We start from the raw sequence: 18,417 nt of genomic DNA on the forward strand, positions 1-18,417 counted from the left end.
GGCTCTGACGGAGGGGTAAAATTTAAAGACATGGTGTTGTTTTTTTTTTGTTTTTTTTTTTATTTGGAATGTTCACCCATGATTACAGAGTTGATGTGTGTGTTCACCCTTCCTGCTTGCATTTGTCTGTCTTGTGTTGTGTGACCCTTTCTACTCTCAACCCAGTGCTACAAAGGGAAGATGAAGCAGGGAGCTTGAAGCAGTGAAAGTGGCATATTATCTCTTTGGTTTGTTGGACACCAGCCAAGCTCATCTTTTCTGGGACTCCTTCCCATAATTTTTCCATGGTGAAAATGGTGGTTTAGCTCATGTCTATCTTAGCTATAGACAAGCTGGCATGGTACAACTAAGCGCAGATGAAACCAAGAACATACTTTCTCTTCCTTGGTCTTCAGTTCACAGTTTACCCATTGAAGTCAGTTAAACCACACTTTTTCACTTCCTCCCTTTTCTACATAGGGGTCTAGTGTTAAGCAGAACAGCCGAAGTGTCAAGCCTACAGTTCAACTGAAATAGTATTGTATCTTCTCTGGGGAGAGACGGTTTATCTCAAAGAACACTGACCTGCCACTGATCCTCAAACCCTGTTCTGATGGTATAATTTTCCTATCTTGTTCAGAGCAGGTGGCTGAAAGTTGGTTACAGTTACACTCCAAGCTCTAGTGACAACTCTAATGGTCCATGAAGGTAGATCAGAGACATATGCTGACTAGAAGGTAAGATGACTGTGATCAAAGATCTCCTTCCTATATTTATACTTAACTAGTCTAGTAAATGGCACAATACTGATCCCCTGGTGTCCCTGATGATCTAAGGCAGCCTATTGCTGTGTGACAGCAGTTTACTCCTTGTCTTGAGTGTAGGGTCAAGCTGCTGCCAGTCTGGTGGTGACTGGAATGTGGATGCCTGGCTAGTTCCTAAGGCCTCTAAATATATCATGTCACTTCACAAACATTATCAAAATGCCTTCAACTGGTACACATTTCTCCGAACGTGCCCTCCCCACTCTGGCTTTGAAACGGTGACTACTGTGGAAGCTCAAAAAACCACTGCTGTTCCCTTGGCTCATCTGGTTTAATTAAACTGATTCACTTTTAATTAGTAAACATTACTGTAAAGCACTTGACTTTGCAGCAAAGCAAGGCATTACACCAAGGTAATTAAGTTGTTTAAAGGGCTAGGAATTTTGACTGCTAGAGCTCTCTCATGACTTCAGAAGAAGAAATAAAAAGCAATGGAAGGAAACAGCTGGGTGGGCTTTATAGACTCCTCTCCTGGTTGCCTTTGCATCTATGTTGCTGCTTCACTATAACCCCTAATTGCACCCTTGCTACGATAATGCATCAGAGAAGGCAGCACAAAAAATCCTTTCCTCTGAATAGGACTGACTATGTTATTACCTCTGTGACATCATTTTTGTTGAGATTTCTTAAGCTGGCTAGAGCAGCATCCAGTGCAGGGAGGGCTTCAGCAAGGTCCTTCTGGGCATCATCTGCAATAGCTTGGGCTGTCTCGGCTTTCACTTTGGCTTTCATCTCCTCAGCCTGCACAGCATTGCGAGTCTCTTCAGCCACAGCTGTGTCTACCTGCAGCACCAGAAACAAACTCAGAATAAATTTTTTCAAAGATCTGATCCAAAGTACCAGTTTGGGTTGGCTTGGAGACTTGTCTGGATGATGCTGAAACCATGACCCAGCATTTCCCATCAGAAAGTCTGTCTCACTGAGGCTGTATTAAATCTGCATAGCATATCAAAGATTCTGTCCTATTGCCATCACTGTAGACTTGCACTGGAATTGGGCTGTTAAGAATCTCTCCCCAAAAACAGTACACCACTAGCAGTACAGATTATGCAGCATTAATTTATTTCACTGATCTGTCAAGGGATGAGCCAAAGTAGCAAACTAAGGAGCAAACTATGATAAATACTCAAACTGCAGTATTTGAGTGCAGTACAGTGAGTGAATAAGTATGTCTTAGAATGCTCATAAACAGAACCGAATAACAAACTTTTTTAACAGTCATCTTGCTGACTATACCTATGCTCCACGACAACTTCAGATTTGCACTGTCTGAGGGGAAAATCTAACGAAGACAGGGCTTTTCTTACAAGTAGATTAATTCACCTCCAGAAAGGAAGAAGTGTGCAAAAAATAAAAGGACTGTGCATTTCTTCTCAACTGTCTCAGACTCACAGTAACTCTCCAGCAGTGCGCAGATTCTGGCAGCTTTTTACAAGCAGTCATCAAGTTTTGCACTCTTACCTAGCATACCTTCTAGGTTTAGTCATCTTACAATAGGCAAAATGGGTAACAGCCACTTGAGAAGCACTGCCTCTCCATGCTTTCTTAAGGAAAAATGGAGTTACAGAGAGCTTAGAGCATTGGTTCTGGGACTCCAGCAGAGGGCAATGCTGAATTTCAATCATTTTAATTGTAAGAGGCCTGGCTCACCATAGCCTTGGTGACACATTGTGAAGGTAGTAATATTTTATATGCTCCATACACATCAGTTGAGGATGCACTAAGACTTAGAATGTAAGAATGATCAGGTATTCCCAGAGATGTATTCTTTTTTTATTCACATGTATAATAATCAAGCCCAGCTCTGTCTTGAGCATCCCACCCCAGTTTCACCCTGTGATGGAAGGGGAGGAAGGATCCATTTTAAAAATGTTAAAAACACCCAACTAATTATTCCCATGTCCCCCACTGTCCCATTTTGGGGGGGAAAGTTGCATCTTTAGATAAATATCCTGTACCTTTATTTGCTCCATAGTTGCCAGCGTTTCTCTGGCTGCTTCTGCCAGGAGGGGCCGTGCTGATTCCAGTTCTTCCTGCATCTTTGCTACATCTTCTGCTGTACTTAGTAGCTAGAAGAAATAAAAGAAATCCAGTTCCTCAGGTAACCTGGTCAATGAGCTCCAGCTATAAGACACCACACCATTTAGAAAGGAAAGGTGAAGATATGGCCTGCCTGGTGTCTGACAATGTAAGTACTTGCTTGGGAATAGTCTTTTCCATGAACAGTCTTCTCTAAAAAAGAGATTTCACTGGATTTGAAGAATGTGTCACATTTTCAAGAAAAGGTGCCCAGTTTTCCCCACGCAACATGCACGGGCTTGCTGCATGCAGTGAGCAATTCTGTTGTGCTTCTACAAGCATAAACACTAACAGCTCTTTGAACAGTGGGGCAAAATGGCTATGAAGCCGCAGTGATAAATTTAAACTGTGTCTGGGGATTAGTCTAAGCCTAAATGCTGGTCCTATATTCAAATCTGGAGGGCAACTCTATTACAGTGAAAGCCCCACATCTATTTGATGACTGTGGAAAGCTTATGTATGCAAGTACAGACTTGTTGGGAAGGAGGGGGATACAGAAGATTCAGAACCAAGTCTAACATGAACATACACAATAGTGCACAGTATAGGACATCCTAGATGGGTCACTGACAGCAAGGATTAAAACTAGGTCCTACAGATCTAAAAGCAGGAACTGTTCTCACTTGAGCTAAAGAATTAGTGTCATGGCTATAACAGACTCCAATCTTATAGGGGTATAATTGCAGAGCTGTTTGCAGTAAAGCATGTCTCACTTACAAGAAATGGATATCCACAGCTCTCCCAATTTAGAGGAACCAACCTTGTCCAGGCCACTCTTCATCCTGTTCTTGGCTGTTTTCAGCTCTTGTTTCTTCTTCCCAATCAGGAATGTAAAAATGCTAAGGAGCTCCAGGTAGCTCTTGGGAGTGACATAATTGTGTCTGGCCAATTCTGCCAGGTACTCTTTGCACTTCAGTGCCACACTCTGGTGGATTTCTACACACATCTGAATCTACACAAATCACAGAAAGACAACAAATGCAATAGGCATTTTCTGTGCAGGGTACAGGCACCAGGCAGAAGTTGGAGTGAGTGGCAAAAGACATGGAGGAGAACAAATGTACAACTGCAGCCAAACATTTCCCTCACATACAGCTAAAACTGTATGAGAGAGTAAGATGGAGTAACCTCATCTGAAGGTCAAAATGGCAGAGAAGGAGATTGGATAATCATCTCCAAAGCGTACCAAAGGTAGTTCCTGGCTTGAATAATGCCATCCTTAAACATTTCTCCATTACAAGCTAAATAGGGATAGCACTTACCATTCCATCTATAACTTCAGAGGTAGCTTCAATATCCGGCATTTCTTGTAAGAAGGAGGATGCAACGCATCGCAGGGCTTCTGCGGGCCATTCATTAAACCAGTCAATTGTACAGCAGTTCACTAGAGAGGGGAACTGTCTCAGACGGGCACGGAATATCTCTCCAATGGGACTAGGTAGGAAGGAGTGGGGTGGATGACAAGGGAAGAAAATAAATAATGCAGGTCAGGACAGGCTGCCAAGACTGATGTGAAACACTGCACACGTACAAAATAAGAGAAAGGTGTTTTATTGCAGGTTAAAAAGCAAGAGGAGAGAGAGATGTTCTTTAGCTCTCCAAGAAAAAGGTCATTATTGATTGCCTTGGAAGTGATGGCTGTAGTAAGTATATGCCTCACTAGAAGGATTTATGGAATGTATTCTGGGAATCCTCCTTTGACCAGCAAAGAGTAAAGAACTGTATTGGCATGCCCAGGCTATATGAACATAACTAAGAGCAACTGATTGCAGAGACTATATTGCAAGACACTGGTTCTGCCAACTTGACTCATGCTGAATAGAACCCATACCCCTCCAGTGATCCTATTAAAAGCAACGGAATTTCTCATAGGACTATGGGGTCATAGGAAAGTAGGGACCTCACAAGGTCACCTAGTATAGCTCCCTGCTCATGGCAGGATCATGCCCGACTAAAGCATCCCAGCCAAATGTCTGTTTAACTTGCTCTTGAAAGCTTTCAAGGATAGAAAGTAAACAATTTCTCCAGGTAGCCTGTTCCAATGCTTTACCACCCTAATAGTCAGAAAGTTTCTCCTAATCTTCAACATAAATTTCTCCTGCTGAAGCTTGAGGCCATTCCTCCTAGTCCTCTCCCCTACAGCCACAAAGGAAAGCCCATATTCATCCTCTCTGTAATCACCCTCCAGGTATTTGAAGACTGTTAGCAAATCCCCCCTCAGTTTTTTCTTCTCCAGACTGAATAACCTTAATTCTTTCAGCCTTTCCCTGTAAGATGTGCCTCTCAAGCCCCTCAGTATTGTTCTTGCTTTTGTAACATTCATGCATAAAGTGCTACTTGCACGAGGAAGGATAACAGTGCTGCTCCCCAAATACAAGTAACCAAAGGGTTAACTATGCATGAGTGATGGGGAGGCCTTGTGTGTAGTCCAGGAAGCTTTAGAGTCCCCAGCACTGGAATGAGTACAGGACTGAAAGGGACAACCCACTTCCCTACTACTGCAAGCAACTACCTCAGAATCTTGTTCGTCTCCATTTTAAAACTAGTTGGGGTAAGCAAAATAACTCCTTTTAATGGAAGGTTGTTCCTAAACCTCTCTCCTCTAATGGCTAAAATTATTATTGCCTGCTGGGATTGAAAAGTCACTCCTCTGACAGAAAGAGCAGCAGCACAAATGAGAGAGGCAATTACTCACAGACAGAAACTCATACCTCATGCACAGGACAGTATGGATGTTACTGCGAACACGTCCTGTGTAGGCAGCCATCAAGTTGGCTTTGGTGGGCTGCTGCCCTAGATCTTGAATGATAGGCTTCATAGCAGTCATAATCTGGTCTTGTTCATCAGGGGCATACAGGTTGGGAATATCTCCTGAGTTCAACACATTATTGATATCCTCAAGGAAAGACTCGCTTTTAATCTAAACAGAAGGAAAAAAGTAGATTTTCTTGGTTATAACAGAGGTTGTTCTCTAGACGTCCTATAAATCTTTCCCCAAACAATATCCCTTCTATATAGCTCAGTTTCCATCATAGGGGAACTATTTTTCAAATTACTGGCTTCAAATGTAATGTGCTAAGACAGAGAGAAAATACCGGCAGCCAAACAACAACGTTCAGCATTTCCAGGGTGTTTAGAATGGTGTGGTAGAGTATCAGAAAGTGCAGTACATCTCCCCCACAGGTTCATCAAAAGCTTGTCCTCTGCTCTCTGTACTAGTTTCTCAGAGATGTGAAGACCATCTGGAAACTGCAACTTGTGCAGAACAAAATGGTGAGCCTTCTGACAGGGGTGGGTGACCAGGAGCGCACACATCCAGCGCTCCAGAGTCTTCACTGGCTCCCAATAGCTTTTGGGCACAATTCAAGGTGCTGGTTTTGACACACAAGGCCCTACCAATGCCAGTCTGGGTCCTATGTTCCTAAGGGGCTGCCTTTTCTCCCTTATGTCCCATCACAATCCTTAAGATTAGCCAAGAGCAACCTCCTGCACATACTATCAATATGCCAAATCTGGTTGGTGAAAATGTATGGGAGGTTGTTTTTAGTAGTAGTCACCCCTCAGCTCTGGAACTCCCTCCCTTGAGGTCTGCCAGAGTCGTCGTCTTTCAGAAGCAATGCAAGACCAACCTGTTTGCATAGGCATTTAGCAAACAAAGCTAGGTTTGTTTAAGGGGTTTGTAAAAGGGAGCCAGAGGCATGGTGGGAGCAATCAGGTGAGATAAAATGCCAGGGAACTGCCCATTAATCCTTAATTAGAAAGACGATCACCTGAGGGCCTGGAAGTAACTGTCCACAGGTGATAATGGGAAGACAGAAATAAGGGCTTGCTCTGAAGCCAGGGAGACAGCAGAGGATTGCCAAAGCAGAGTGATGCATAGCCATGCGAGGAAGCCCTGTAGAGCAGGGGTGTTCAACCTTTTTGAATGTGGGGCCAGATCATGAACTCTTTATTACCCAGTGGGCCAGTCAGCCATATTCAAAGACGTCACAGGAAGTGGTATCACATCAGGAAGTGATGTCACGTGACCTTTGACACCAATGAAGTTGCAGGAAGTGACAATGAAATAGGTCTAACCAGTTCAAAACTCTCCCTCTATAGCATCCACCTCTGCCACTGTTCGGGACAGGATACTGAGCTAGATGGACCATGGGGCTGACCAAGCATGCCACTTTTTATGTTTTTATGTTCAGAAGCTCTTATGTTCTTTGGCCGAGCTTCCAAACTGTGGCTGAGATTTGCAAAAAGGGGTAGATAGGCATGTTACAGAGTTGTCATAAAAGATTTGGGCCCTCTAAATCCCATTCATTTTAATGGAAGTTGGCCTTTTGACTCAGCTTTGAAAATCTCAGCCCAAGGTGCCAACCAAATAAGTAAAAATATATTTTGCATTTCTGTGCAGTGCATCTATGTGGGGCTCTCCAAGCATTTTACAAATATTAAACGAACCTCAGGATCAGCCCAGCCGGAGCAGCAGGGGCTCAACTGCACTTTCCCCCTACCTGTGCTGGTCGGTCCCGAGCAGCACATGGCTCCGCTGCCACTTCTGCTGGCTGGTGCTGACCTGGGTGGGTCTGTCCCATCCAGAGCAGCACGCAGCTGAAGCCGACTTCCCACATGCTGCTGGGGACAGGAGGAGCCCAGCTAGGTCTGCACCAGCCAGCAGAAGTGGCAGCAGAGCCATGTGCCGCTCAGGACTGACCGGTGCAGGCAGGGGGAAAATGCAGCTCAGCCCCTACCGCTCTGGCCGGGCTCGTCCCGTCCCAAGCTGCACACGGCTCCACTGCCACTTCTGCTGGCCGGCCTCAGAAAACAGCTTGATGGGCCACATGGTGGCCCATGGGCCATATGTTGGACAAGCCTGCTGTAGAGGAACAGAGCCTGGCAAAAGAGACAGACAGTGCTAGGGAACCCCAGTAGGGGACTGGACTTCAGGAGCTGGGTAATGAGAAGCCCCAGGGTGAGTTGCTCAGATGGACTTCATTTTCCCAAATAGACTGGCCAGTTCTACTGCTGGCTGGGGACTGCCCCACCTGGGGCTGGATGAGTTAGAGAGACAGTGTACCTTTTTTTTTTGCCCCAAGGTGAGATGTGTTGTGTTAAGACAGGAGCCGAATCTTGAGCTTGTTTTCTAACTGGTGGTTTGGGACTATCAGGAGTTGGCAGAGGTCCTAATAGTGCCTGAGGGCATACAGGTGTCCTGAGCCTTGCCGGGGCTAGAAGCCCAGGACACAGACTGGGCTTTGGCACAAAAGCAGGCTCACAGCCTAGGGCTGGGTAGAGACAGGGCTAGGGGCCTGGGCTGGCAGAGCCAGAGTGGGCCCTTTGCCTAGAGCAGGACAAGGATAGGGCCAAGAGGCCCAGCCCAAGGAGGGCAGAAACCAGGGCCAGGGACCCAGCAGCCCAGGAGGGGCTGAGACTGGGGCCAGAGACCCAGAGACACTTACTGTTAAGGGCTAGAGGCTGAGAGTGCCTGATCCGAATCAGTGGACCAGGGCTAAAAGCCTGCAGACAGAGAAAAGGGGCGGAGGCTAAAATGACTGAGGCCCTGACAAAGGAGTAATTGTGCAGTGACATCTGCGAGGCATGGGCATGGTGTAAGGGGCAGCTGGAGCCACAAAATAAGCCCTGAAGGCACTGAGTAGCACGACTGAAGCTCAGGAGTGTAGGAGATCTCACTCGAGGATCCTCAAGGCAGCCTCCCTTTCTAAGTACTTATTTACATCAAGGAGTGGTAGAAGGGGAGAGTACTTGAACAACTGAAGGCCCAACAGGAGTAAGATGACCATCGGGGGCACTGGGCCCACTAGCGGGGTCTTTGCCTGTTACAGGGTCTCCATCTTATGTTGCTATTCTCTAGTTCCCATTTCAGTTATTTTGTCATTCTCCGGTTTTGTAAATATCTTATTTCTCTTACTGCAAGCCAATAGGCGTCCCGAGTCTTGTTGGAAAAAGTGGCATAGAAATGGAACAAATAAATAAAATAATCAAGGTCAAGGTCTTGATCTTTAATTCCAAAGCATTCCCTGGTTACGCTCATAGGCCTGTGAAAGAGTTGGGATCCGCTCAGATTTAGATATGAATTTTAGCAAAGCTATTAAAGAGATAAATACTACAGGAAATTATAATATTTATGGAAAATTTTAAATTCCTAGATACAGACTAGAGAAAAAATGGTACAACTAATAAGATGGCTCAGATATTCCTGGACGTGACAATGAACACATTTTTCAAGTAGACACTGAGACAATTAGAAGCACTGGTCTAATTTTGACTTTGTTTTGGAAAGTAACAGAGGCATTATAGAAGAGCTGATTGTAGAAAAATAATCTTGGATTGAGTGATCATGTATCAATTCTGTTTAAATTAAATGGAAGGATAAAAAATAACAGTAACTAAAGTTCTTGATTTCAAAAGGGCAAACTAGAGAGTTAAATTAAGGGAACTAGAAAGTGAAATTAACTGGACAGAGAATTTAAACACAGAAAAGGCCTGGAATATCCCCAAGTTAAAGGTGCTAAATTGATCAGGAATCTGTATCTCAAACAAGGAAAAAAATGTAGAAAAGGGCTCCAGGAGTATGCTGCTCAAATAAGCTGATGACACAAAATTAGGAAACACTGTCAATACTGACCAACAGTGTTACTAAGCTATGGGTAGAGGGGAGGCAACTGGGGCAGAAGCCCTGAGTGCCAACTTAATGGGTGCAAAAACAGCAGCTGATGCTGCCAGTGGCAGCCCAGCCATAGCTACTACACCCTGCACCAACACTGCCCATGGCACAGAACTGCTCTGTTATGCCTCTGATATTGATATTCCAGTTCATCTCTTACAGGAAAAACTGGATGACCTTGAGGACTGAGAAATAGGAATGGGATGAAATTTAATAACACAAAATGCTAAATTATGCTCTTCAGAAACAAGAGAAAAATTATCTGCTCTAAGCTGAGAGCTCACCAGAAGCCATGGAAAAGGAAAAAGCAAGCCTATAAATCAATACAGGAGATGTTACCAATAAAGATAGGAAAGTATTAATGCCACTACACAAGCATTCAGAATTCTTGGTAGAGGTTTTATCTTTTATTAGACCAACTAAATAGTTGCAAAAAAGAATCTATTTTTTTTGCAACTATTTAGTTGGTCTGATAAAAGATATCGCCTCTACCAAGAGTTCCAAATACTTTTGCCTGTAGACCAATATGGCTAAAACTTGTATCCCTGCCACTATACAAGGCATTTGTGAGATCTCATCAGAATATAATATACAATGCTGGTCAGGATCAAGAAAGATGAAGTCACACTGGAACAGGCACAGAGGAATACTGAGATGTCCATGGAAATGGCAAACCTATTTTATGAGAGAGGACTACAACAGCTTGGCTTGTGTAGCTTGGCATAAAAAGGCTGAGGGAGATATGACTGCTCTTTATAAACACATCATGTGTATTCCAATAAGAGTTTGGGGAAAATACTCGCTTTCAAGATGAAGCTTGGTAAGTTTCTGGAAGCAATTACATAGATATGGTGCCTGCAATAGCAAAAAATCTGAGCTCCCAGGAGCAATTTTTCCAGGTGTATAATACCTAAAAGAAGATCTAATACTCCCAGAAAAAGAAGCTAGTCAACAGTTTTGCTTCTATGACACAGTTAAACTCACCACAATAAGGACACAGCTTGTCCATGTAGGAGACACAGCATTCTCAGTGGCCAACCTGAGATTGAGGAACAAACTTCCCCAAGAATTAAAGACCATCATGAAACTCGCTGCCTTCTGTTCCAAGTGCAAGGCACATTACTTTGACTTGCTTTCTCCAATATAAATATACAGGAAGAGGTAGATTTAATAAATAAATATATATATGTATGCTACTGAAACAAGACACTCCATTGCACATACTTCTCCCCTTGAGGAGAGGATGAGAGAATGCATGTGTGATACTCATGTTGCTTGTAAACTACTAGAAAATAAATATGACATTGATGAGCTTTGTAAAATTAATCAAAAATAGGACAATGGTGAAATTCCAGAATTTGATTGTGTTATTATGTGATGACAGTTTACAGGAACTGGCCAACTTGTTCAAACTTGGTTCCCAAAATGCAGGCTCCTAATTCCACATTAGGCTCTAAACAAAAGTGGCCTAATATCACTCAGCACCTTTGAACATCAATTGCCAATGAAATCTAAACCAGGGGTTGGCAATGTTTTTGGGCAGAGTGCCAAAAACGCCCATAACCTCGACTTTGTAAGATGCTGGTGTACCAGAGGCAGACAGCAGGGGAGCCGCAAGGGGCCCGAAGTTTGTTCTGGCAGTGCAGCTCCGGCCCGTTCCCTGCCATTCACCCTGAGGCCTGTGCGCCTGCCACAGAGCCAGGGCTGCTCACAGCAGGTGGTGGCGTGGCTGCAATCAGCTGCACCCGGGTCCATGGAGCCCTGGCCTGGCTCGTTGCAGGCAGTGGGTGCACATGCGCCTTGAGGTGGATGGTGGGGAAGGGGCAGGGGCTGCACTGCCACAACAAAGATCAGGCCCCTCACAGTTCCCCCACCGTCTGTCCTAAGGTGGGGGAACTGTGGTGCGCATGCCAAGGAAAATGTCTTTGCGTGTCACACTCTGGCATGTACCAGGGGTTGCCTACCCTTGGTTAAACAGAGATGTAAGAACCTGACTTCTGCCACCCAGAGTTGAATACATCGAGCAATTGTTCTGGTATTATAATCACTCCAAAAGGTGGAATCCACTGATATCAAAGAAAGTTCTATGCAGCTGCAGAATCAGATCCTTCATACAGTAAATGTTACGATTCCTGTGAAAACACATGCCCCACTTTCACTTCTTGTGATGATATTGTGAGAAGATGAGTGACAGGACACTGAGGAAATCAAAGATGAAACTGGCTCAAAGTGAGGCCATCATTTATTTGAAATTCTAGGAGACTCTTTTAAAGAATTTCTCAGATTTGGGCATGTGAACATTTTTCTCCCTAGCCTTTCCATTCTGATAACACTATGGTACCTGTGCATCTGTGAAAAGGAAGGTAATGGGCAGACTTTGAAGGCCAGCTTTCATCATGATCTTCTTGATATCATCTCGCCACTCTGTCATGCCATAGTTTTTGGAAAGCTCAATCTGGAAGCATTCATAATCAGCCCTAGAAGATGAAACAGAAAGTCAGAAGTCTTCAAAATCACAGTCTAACTAAACATAGCATTTCACCAGAGATGGCTGCTAGTGATTCATTGAAGCCCTAATTAAGTAAAATGAACACAAAACAAGGAAGTACATTCTGCAGATGTTTTCTTATACTTTATAATGAACACATGGCTTTTTGTCCACATTCCATCACCAGCCCAATACTGCTTTGCCACCAAAGATAAATGAAAAAAGATATGATTGCAAAATCTTGAAATTTTCACACCATTTCCCCTGAAAAAGAATTACAATACATTCTGCCTGGGAACTCTGAGAAGCAATGTTTGTTTGCATTTTTCTAGGGCTGACCTGTATATTCAGCTTTTTTCCCCAGTGTACTCCCCCTGTTCTGAAGGATTCATAGCCTCTTGGATCAGAGACTGACTGGCATTGCTTTTAATATTTGCCAAGACCACTCTTTGCTTGGTCAAAGCATTCACACAATAATTCCTGCTGGCCTGCTCAGTGTTCCTAATGATATGGGGAAGAAATTAGGAAAAGGATTTGAACCTGAGTCTTTCACTTCGTGTGTCAAGCACCATTCAGTCAGTCAACTGTGCTAGATTGGTGTTCACTATTTTTCTCATGGGACAAAAGGATAGAGGATGTATTGTCCTGGCACAGCTGTCTTAGCCAACTATACAGGAGTCTTATTTCTTACATGTGAGTTGCCAGCCTGGTGAGAGATTCTCTCCCACTTCCTCCAACACCCAGGAGGAGTGCGTTGCCCAATGCCTGCCGCAAGATCCGACTAATCCGGCAGATGTGCTGCACTGCATCCATAAAAAGCACAAGCTTCATCTTGGTGGTATTGATCTGGTTATATTCTTCCAGGTAGTCCTCAATCACATTCTTAAGCTGTGGATGGAAAAGACACGTAGGAGCAGTAGCTTGAGAACCTCATGAGCTTCGCTGAGTCAAACCGTAGAGAAAACTAGCACACCCTGCCCCTCCCTTCCCCCACCATTGCAGAGTTCTTCAGGTATTTGTGCAGGCGGAGAGAACATGCACCGATGTGGTGCTCACTTCAAGAAGAGGCCACCAGCAGCCCAGGTGACTACTCCCAGCTAGGTCACTAAACAGAATCTCAGTGGCTACTTGGGTCTTGTCCCCCGGACTCGAAATGGAAAGAGGCACTGTTGAAATGGAAAATCAAACTTGTAGAAAAGATGGGTCTGCATCTGTCTTTTTTCAAAAGAGGAAATACCACAGCAATTTTCAACTCCCAATTTTCAACTCCCTAGCCAAAACTGTATATGCTTACAATGAGTGCTTAAACAATGCTTTAGTTCTGTCCTATCAGATTCTGTCCTTAGTACTGCCACAGATTCATAGTAGACTTTAATCTTAGTGTATTGACTTTGTTCAGCTGTAAAAGGGGCATGACAACCTTTAGGATATGTCTACATAGTGCCAACTGCCAAGCTAATGTGGCTACTCTGCTTCCAGTTCAGGTTCTAGTGAGTGCAGAGCTAGCTCAAGTACATGGCACTATCTCATTCTTTCTAAACATACCTTTCCTACCTTATAATGGATGTTGTGAAACTCAAATAATTAATGAGTGTAGTTCACTTAGCTACCATGTGATGAAATGTGATGGTATTCCAGCAATGAGTATAAAAGGACACTGTTCATTACCTTTTGCTTAATTAACATTACAAAAGTATTCACAATGTTGCCTCCAACAGGGAATCCTGCAGTAAGAATAATTACTTGCAAAGGTCAGTTACAAAGATTTTAATGGCAAACATCAAATTATTGTAACTAGGAGAAAACAGTTTTATGTTAACTCCAATTTCCAGTTGAGTATTGCACTGACTTTACAAGAGTTGGCACAACTGGTTGTCCACAAGCTCCTTTAAAGGATCTTTATTACCTGCCTCAAGATATATGAAAATTCAGGAAGGTAGTTTCTATTCACGTAATTATACTGTGGCCATTGCCTATTTAAAGCTGACACTGGAAGCTTCAGATAAAGATCTTTCCAAGATCTAAAGATCTTTCTGATCAATGCCAGTCACGTGACAGACTTTAATTACAGGCCTATCTTTTAAGCCTATCAAACACAGCCCTGGAACATTAACATATTCTAGAAACTCATTACAGTAACCCCACAGCTCTGTTAAATACTCTCTAGGTGAGGAACAAGGCAGAGTGAAAAAAGAGAAAGTCATAAAAATGTGGAAAAATCAAAAGGAGCCTACTTTTTCCTGGTCATCAATCAGTTCATATAATTTGACATCGGCACCAGGCAGCATGAAATCCCCAAAGAGAACTGGTTGGAAAGGTATGACCTTCTCAAAAGTGGTGCCCAACTCTTCCATCATGCTCTTCATCAGCTCATCAAACCAGATACGGTCCTCATCATTAACAAGGCGGTCACGGAACACCCGGCAGCTTTCATGGTACCACAGCCTCAACAGTTGTAGTTTATCCTGTCAGAAAGTCCTGGTCAGACATCCCCATTAAAGAAACATGCAAAGCCTTGTCTGAGAGATTGCCTAGTTTCCCTGGGACATAAGGTCATCTTCCAATTCAAAATTTATGTCTGAATGCAGCTGGGAAGAATTTGGAAGGAGGCTTCTATGCCTCACTCTTTTCTAATAGCAACATTTCTTGCTCAAAGCAGGTACTCCACAGAGAAGTTAATTAATGCTGCAGTAAACACCTACTCATTCTTTCCTATACAAGATTTTCTTTGCAAGAAGATTTAAATTTCATATTGCTAGAACTTATTCCTTTATCTCTCATTACATTTTAATGCTTCCTTTGTTATTTCCACATATTCACAGATTTTAATGTCAGAAAGGATGATTACGGCCATCAAGCCTGACCTGTATAATACAGGGCAAAAGATTTTTCCTTGAGTAATTTCTTCAATAAGCCAATCTTTTCCAAGGATATTGTTTAGAATAATAACACTTGGCTCTCATTAGGTTAATACAATCAAGAGATCTCAAAGTGCTTTAGAATGACACCCAGTCTTGACTTAGAAGACATCAAGGAATGGAGAATCCACCACTTTCTTAGGGTGTTTTTTCCTTCCTGGTGGCAACTGACCCAACCTGGATGCTGAAACTCATTCAACAGAATTCATTTAGATGTACAAGGGTGATTCATATTTATGAGCATGCTAAAAGATACAACACAGATGTGGCTTCCAGTTTAGGAAGCAGTGGGCGCGTCTACACGAGACACTACTGCACAGTAGCAATGAGCTACTATGCAGTAGCTCGTTGCTACTGTGCAGTAGTATTGCCAGGCAGTAACCATGCAGCAACAGTACTGTGCAATAGCTCGTTGCTACTGCACAGCAGCATTGGAAAAAACGTGCGGCAATGATACTGCACAGTAATGCCAATTACTACAAAGTCATTTAGTGCTTGCTTATGCAGGAAGGCTAACTGCACCTTGTCATGCATCCATAGACGCATCACGAGCAAGTCCAAGGAGGTGATCCTCCCCCTCTATGAGACATTGGTCAGGTCGCAGTTGGAGTACTGCGTCCAGTTCTGGGCACCGCAATTCAGGAGGGATGTGGACAGCATCGGGAGGGTCCAGAGGAGGGCCACTCACATGATTAAGAGGCAGCAGGGCAGGCCCTATGAGGAGAGGCTATGGGACCTGAACCTGTTCAGCCTCCACAAAAGAAGGCTGAGAGGGGATCTGGTGGCCGTCTATAAATTTGCCAAGGGGGACCAGCAGGCAATGGGAGAGTCCCTGTTTCCCTGATCACTACCAGGGATAACAAGGAACAACAGTCATAAGTTGACTGAGAGTAGATTCAGGCTAGATATCAGGAGGCACTACTTCACAGTCAGGGCAGCTAGGAGCTAGAACCAACTTCCAAGGGAAGTGGTGCTTGCTCCTACCCTGAGGGTCTTCAAAAGGAGGCTAGACAGCCACCTAGCTGTGGTCATTTGATCCCAGCATCCTTTCCTGCCCATGGCAGGGGGTCGGACTAGATGATCTGCTTGGGTCCCTTCCAACCCTACCAACCATGAAACTATGAAACTAAGTCCTAAATGACTGCACAGTAACAACCGCACAGTCCACCACTCATGTAGATATGGTCAGTATATGCAGAGCTAGCATAGATAACTGCATGGTGCCATCACGTGTTGACACAGTCCTATACAAGAGCCACTATGCAATGCTACCTCTGATTCCGCTATACTGCTTCCAGTTTCAGAAGTCATGCAGATCACTCTGCAGTTTTTAAGATGGAATGTGGGATCTAAAAGGTTAAGAACTACAACTGCACATGTTGGCTGCTATCAGAGTGTACAAGTCTAAGAACATTACATGAGAAACAACAGTCCCCTGTTAAATAATGCTTGGTCTTGAGCAGCTTCCTATCCTTCCTGTATCCATTTAGATACTCAACCCTATATACTGAATGGTCTGGAATTCCCCAGACAGAATGATGGGAGGACTCACTTGGATTTTGCAGGGTTCAGCCATAAGCATGCCCTGGAAAACCTTGGAGAGATCTCTCAGATTAAAGGTGTAGTGTGACTTCGTTGGCGTGGGCAGCAGCTGGGATGTGATGGTTGAATACACTCGAACAGTGGCATCAACAAGCGGTTTGTTCAAATGCTGAACTTCAGGGGCTCCCGCTGCAGAGACATAACAAGGTAAACAGCATGCAGTGGAGGCAACTTTAGAATAAGAAGGTTCAAAATACAACACGAAGGCAGACTGAATTGACAACACTGCCACTATGACTATTGGTCTGCTACAGATCTTCACTGGGGAGCTTGCCTGAGGCCCACTTAGTGAATCTGTAGCAGATGGGTACCATGTTCACTACTGCTGCAAGGGAAATTGTTTTCTCATGGGGAACTTAGAAATTCAGCTGTGGGACAAGGGTGAAGCTGTGAAACATCTTCAGAGACCAATCATGAAAGAAAAAAGATCTTATCCCTGGATTGGGCCAGATTCAAAAGAAGAGATATAAAAGATGTGGTGACATCACCATGTAAAGGTGGGGCACCCAGCCAATGCTGCGTAAACTCAGCATTTTCAGGAGTTGCTGAAGCCTCATTTGCCATATGGTTAATTGAATTAATGTTGTGCCCCCAAGAAAAGATTTCCTTTTGTGATGGTTAATGGCAACATTAAAACAACTTGCCTGCCAGTTTTAGAGCCCAATGTTTTTTACCCTAGTCCAGTTTCTTGTTTAAAAAGCCCTAGGTAAGTAAAACCCCATCATACCCTATGATCACACCCAAAGGCCCATTTTTGTACATGCCTAAATGAGTTTCAATACATGTAGACTAAGTCATTGCTTCCACCTTTAAATCACAGCCACATACTGCAGAATATTCTTGAGTTCATTCCATGGAGCCAAAATTTCCTATATTGCTTAGAATCCCCACATGCTCTGGCCCTTTCTTATGCCCAGGTGCCCCAATCTCTTTCCTGTTTACTCTCAAATGCTCAAATCTGCAATTGTGCACTCAAATTCCCACCTTAGTCCCAAATTACCCTGCTCAGCTTACAGACTGGAACAAAAGACAACTGAAAACTAATAAATGAAGTTAAGCCCATGACAGAAAATTGGAAGTTAGTTCCAAGTGGCCTATTCTATTTCATAAGTCATTCCTCTGAGTGGCCACAGCACCACGACAGACTCACAGACCATTTTTCTATTCAGCTGTTTATGGACTATGGTTTACGGAGAACAAACAAAAGCCCTGGCTTCTGCTGAGTTTATGTAGTGCATCTTGCCCCGTCTTGTAGGCAAAATCTGCATACTGAAAGATACAAGTAAGCCATACGTCTAAAATCCTTCTCTGAACCTGGGGAACCCGTCCTATTTTCAATGCAGGTTTTGCATTCTACTGATATTACTTACGCACTGGATCTCTGTAACTTCTTTCTCCAAGCAATCCAGCTAGAACACCAAGAAAGAAAAACAAAGCATTTCTTTCATTTGCACAGATAGATAATATCTGCCATATTGCATCACACATACCGAAAATCTTCTTTGATAAAACTAGGATTCATGCAATTTTAAGTACCATATTTACTTGCTTTCAGGATAAGTTTGTTTTCCCTTATTTAGAAAATGTGTGTGGGGGTCCTTTGTCTTGTAATCAGGTATGAATTGGGCAGGCAGCTGCTGCAGCACCAGCAACGCCATGGAACCAAAGCTATGGGGCTGGGCTGAGGCTGTGTTCTGTGCCCCAGGCTGGAACAGGGACAGAGCCTGCTGGCACTAGACCAAGGCTAACCAGTGAGGGGGAGAGGGGGGAAAGGTGGCAAGGGGTGGGATAAACAGGGGTGGAGGCCCAAGGCTACGGGGGGGCAGGCAGGGAGTTGGAGGGACTGGAGCCAGA

General features: G+C 43.9%; 1 protein-coding gene across 4 annotated transcripts in view; it reads right to left on the reverse strand.

The window, feature by feature from the left end:
- Positions 1-18,417, reverse strand: part of DNAH1 (dynein axonemal heavy chain 1) — a 192,572-nt gene that overhangs the window by 72,535 nt on the left and 101,620 nt on the right. For all 4 annotated transcript variants that reach the window (XM_019510343.1, XM_019510342.1, XM_019510344.1 and 1 more), the window contains 10 exons: positions 17,934-17,972; positions 16,514-16,692; positions 14,278-14,508; positions 12,735-12,931; positions 11,897-12,032; positions 5,594-5,802; positions 4,145-4,316; positions 3,643-3,834; positions 2,762-2,872; positions 1,401-1,586 (listed from right to left, as the gene is read on the reverse strand). In XM_019510343.1, coding sequence (XP_019365888.1) covers positions 1,401-1,586; positions 2,762-2,872; positions 3,643-3,834; positions 4,145-4,316; positions 5,594-5,802; positions 11,897-12,032; positions 12,735-12,931; positions 14,278-14,508; positions 16,514-16,692; positions 17,934-17,972 — 1,652 coding nt within the window. The remainder of the gene's footprint in view (positions 1-1,400; positions 1,587-2,761; positions 2,873-3,642; positions 3,835-4,144; positions 4,317-5,593; positions 5,803-11,896; positions 12,033-12,734; positions 12,932-14,277; positions 14,509-16,513; positions 16,693-17,933; positions 17,973-18,417) is intronic.

This window comes from Gavialis gangeticus, unplaced genomic scaffold (genome assembly GCF_001723915.1).
Source record: "Gavialis gangeticus isolate Ggan-Ray unplaced genomic scaffold, GavGan_comp1, whole genome shotgun sequence".
Taxonomy (NCBI): domain Eukaryota; kingdom Metazoa; phylum Chordata; order Crocodylia; family Gavialidae; genus Gavialis; species Gavialis gangeticus.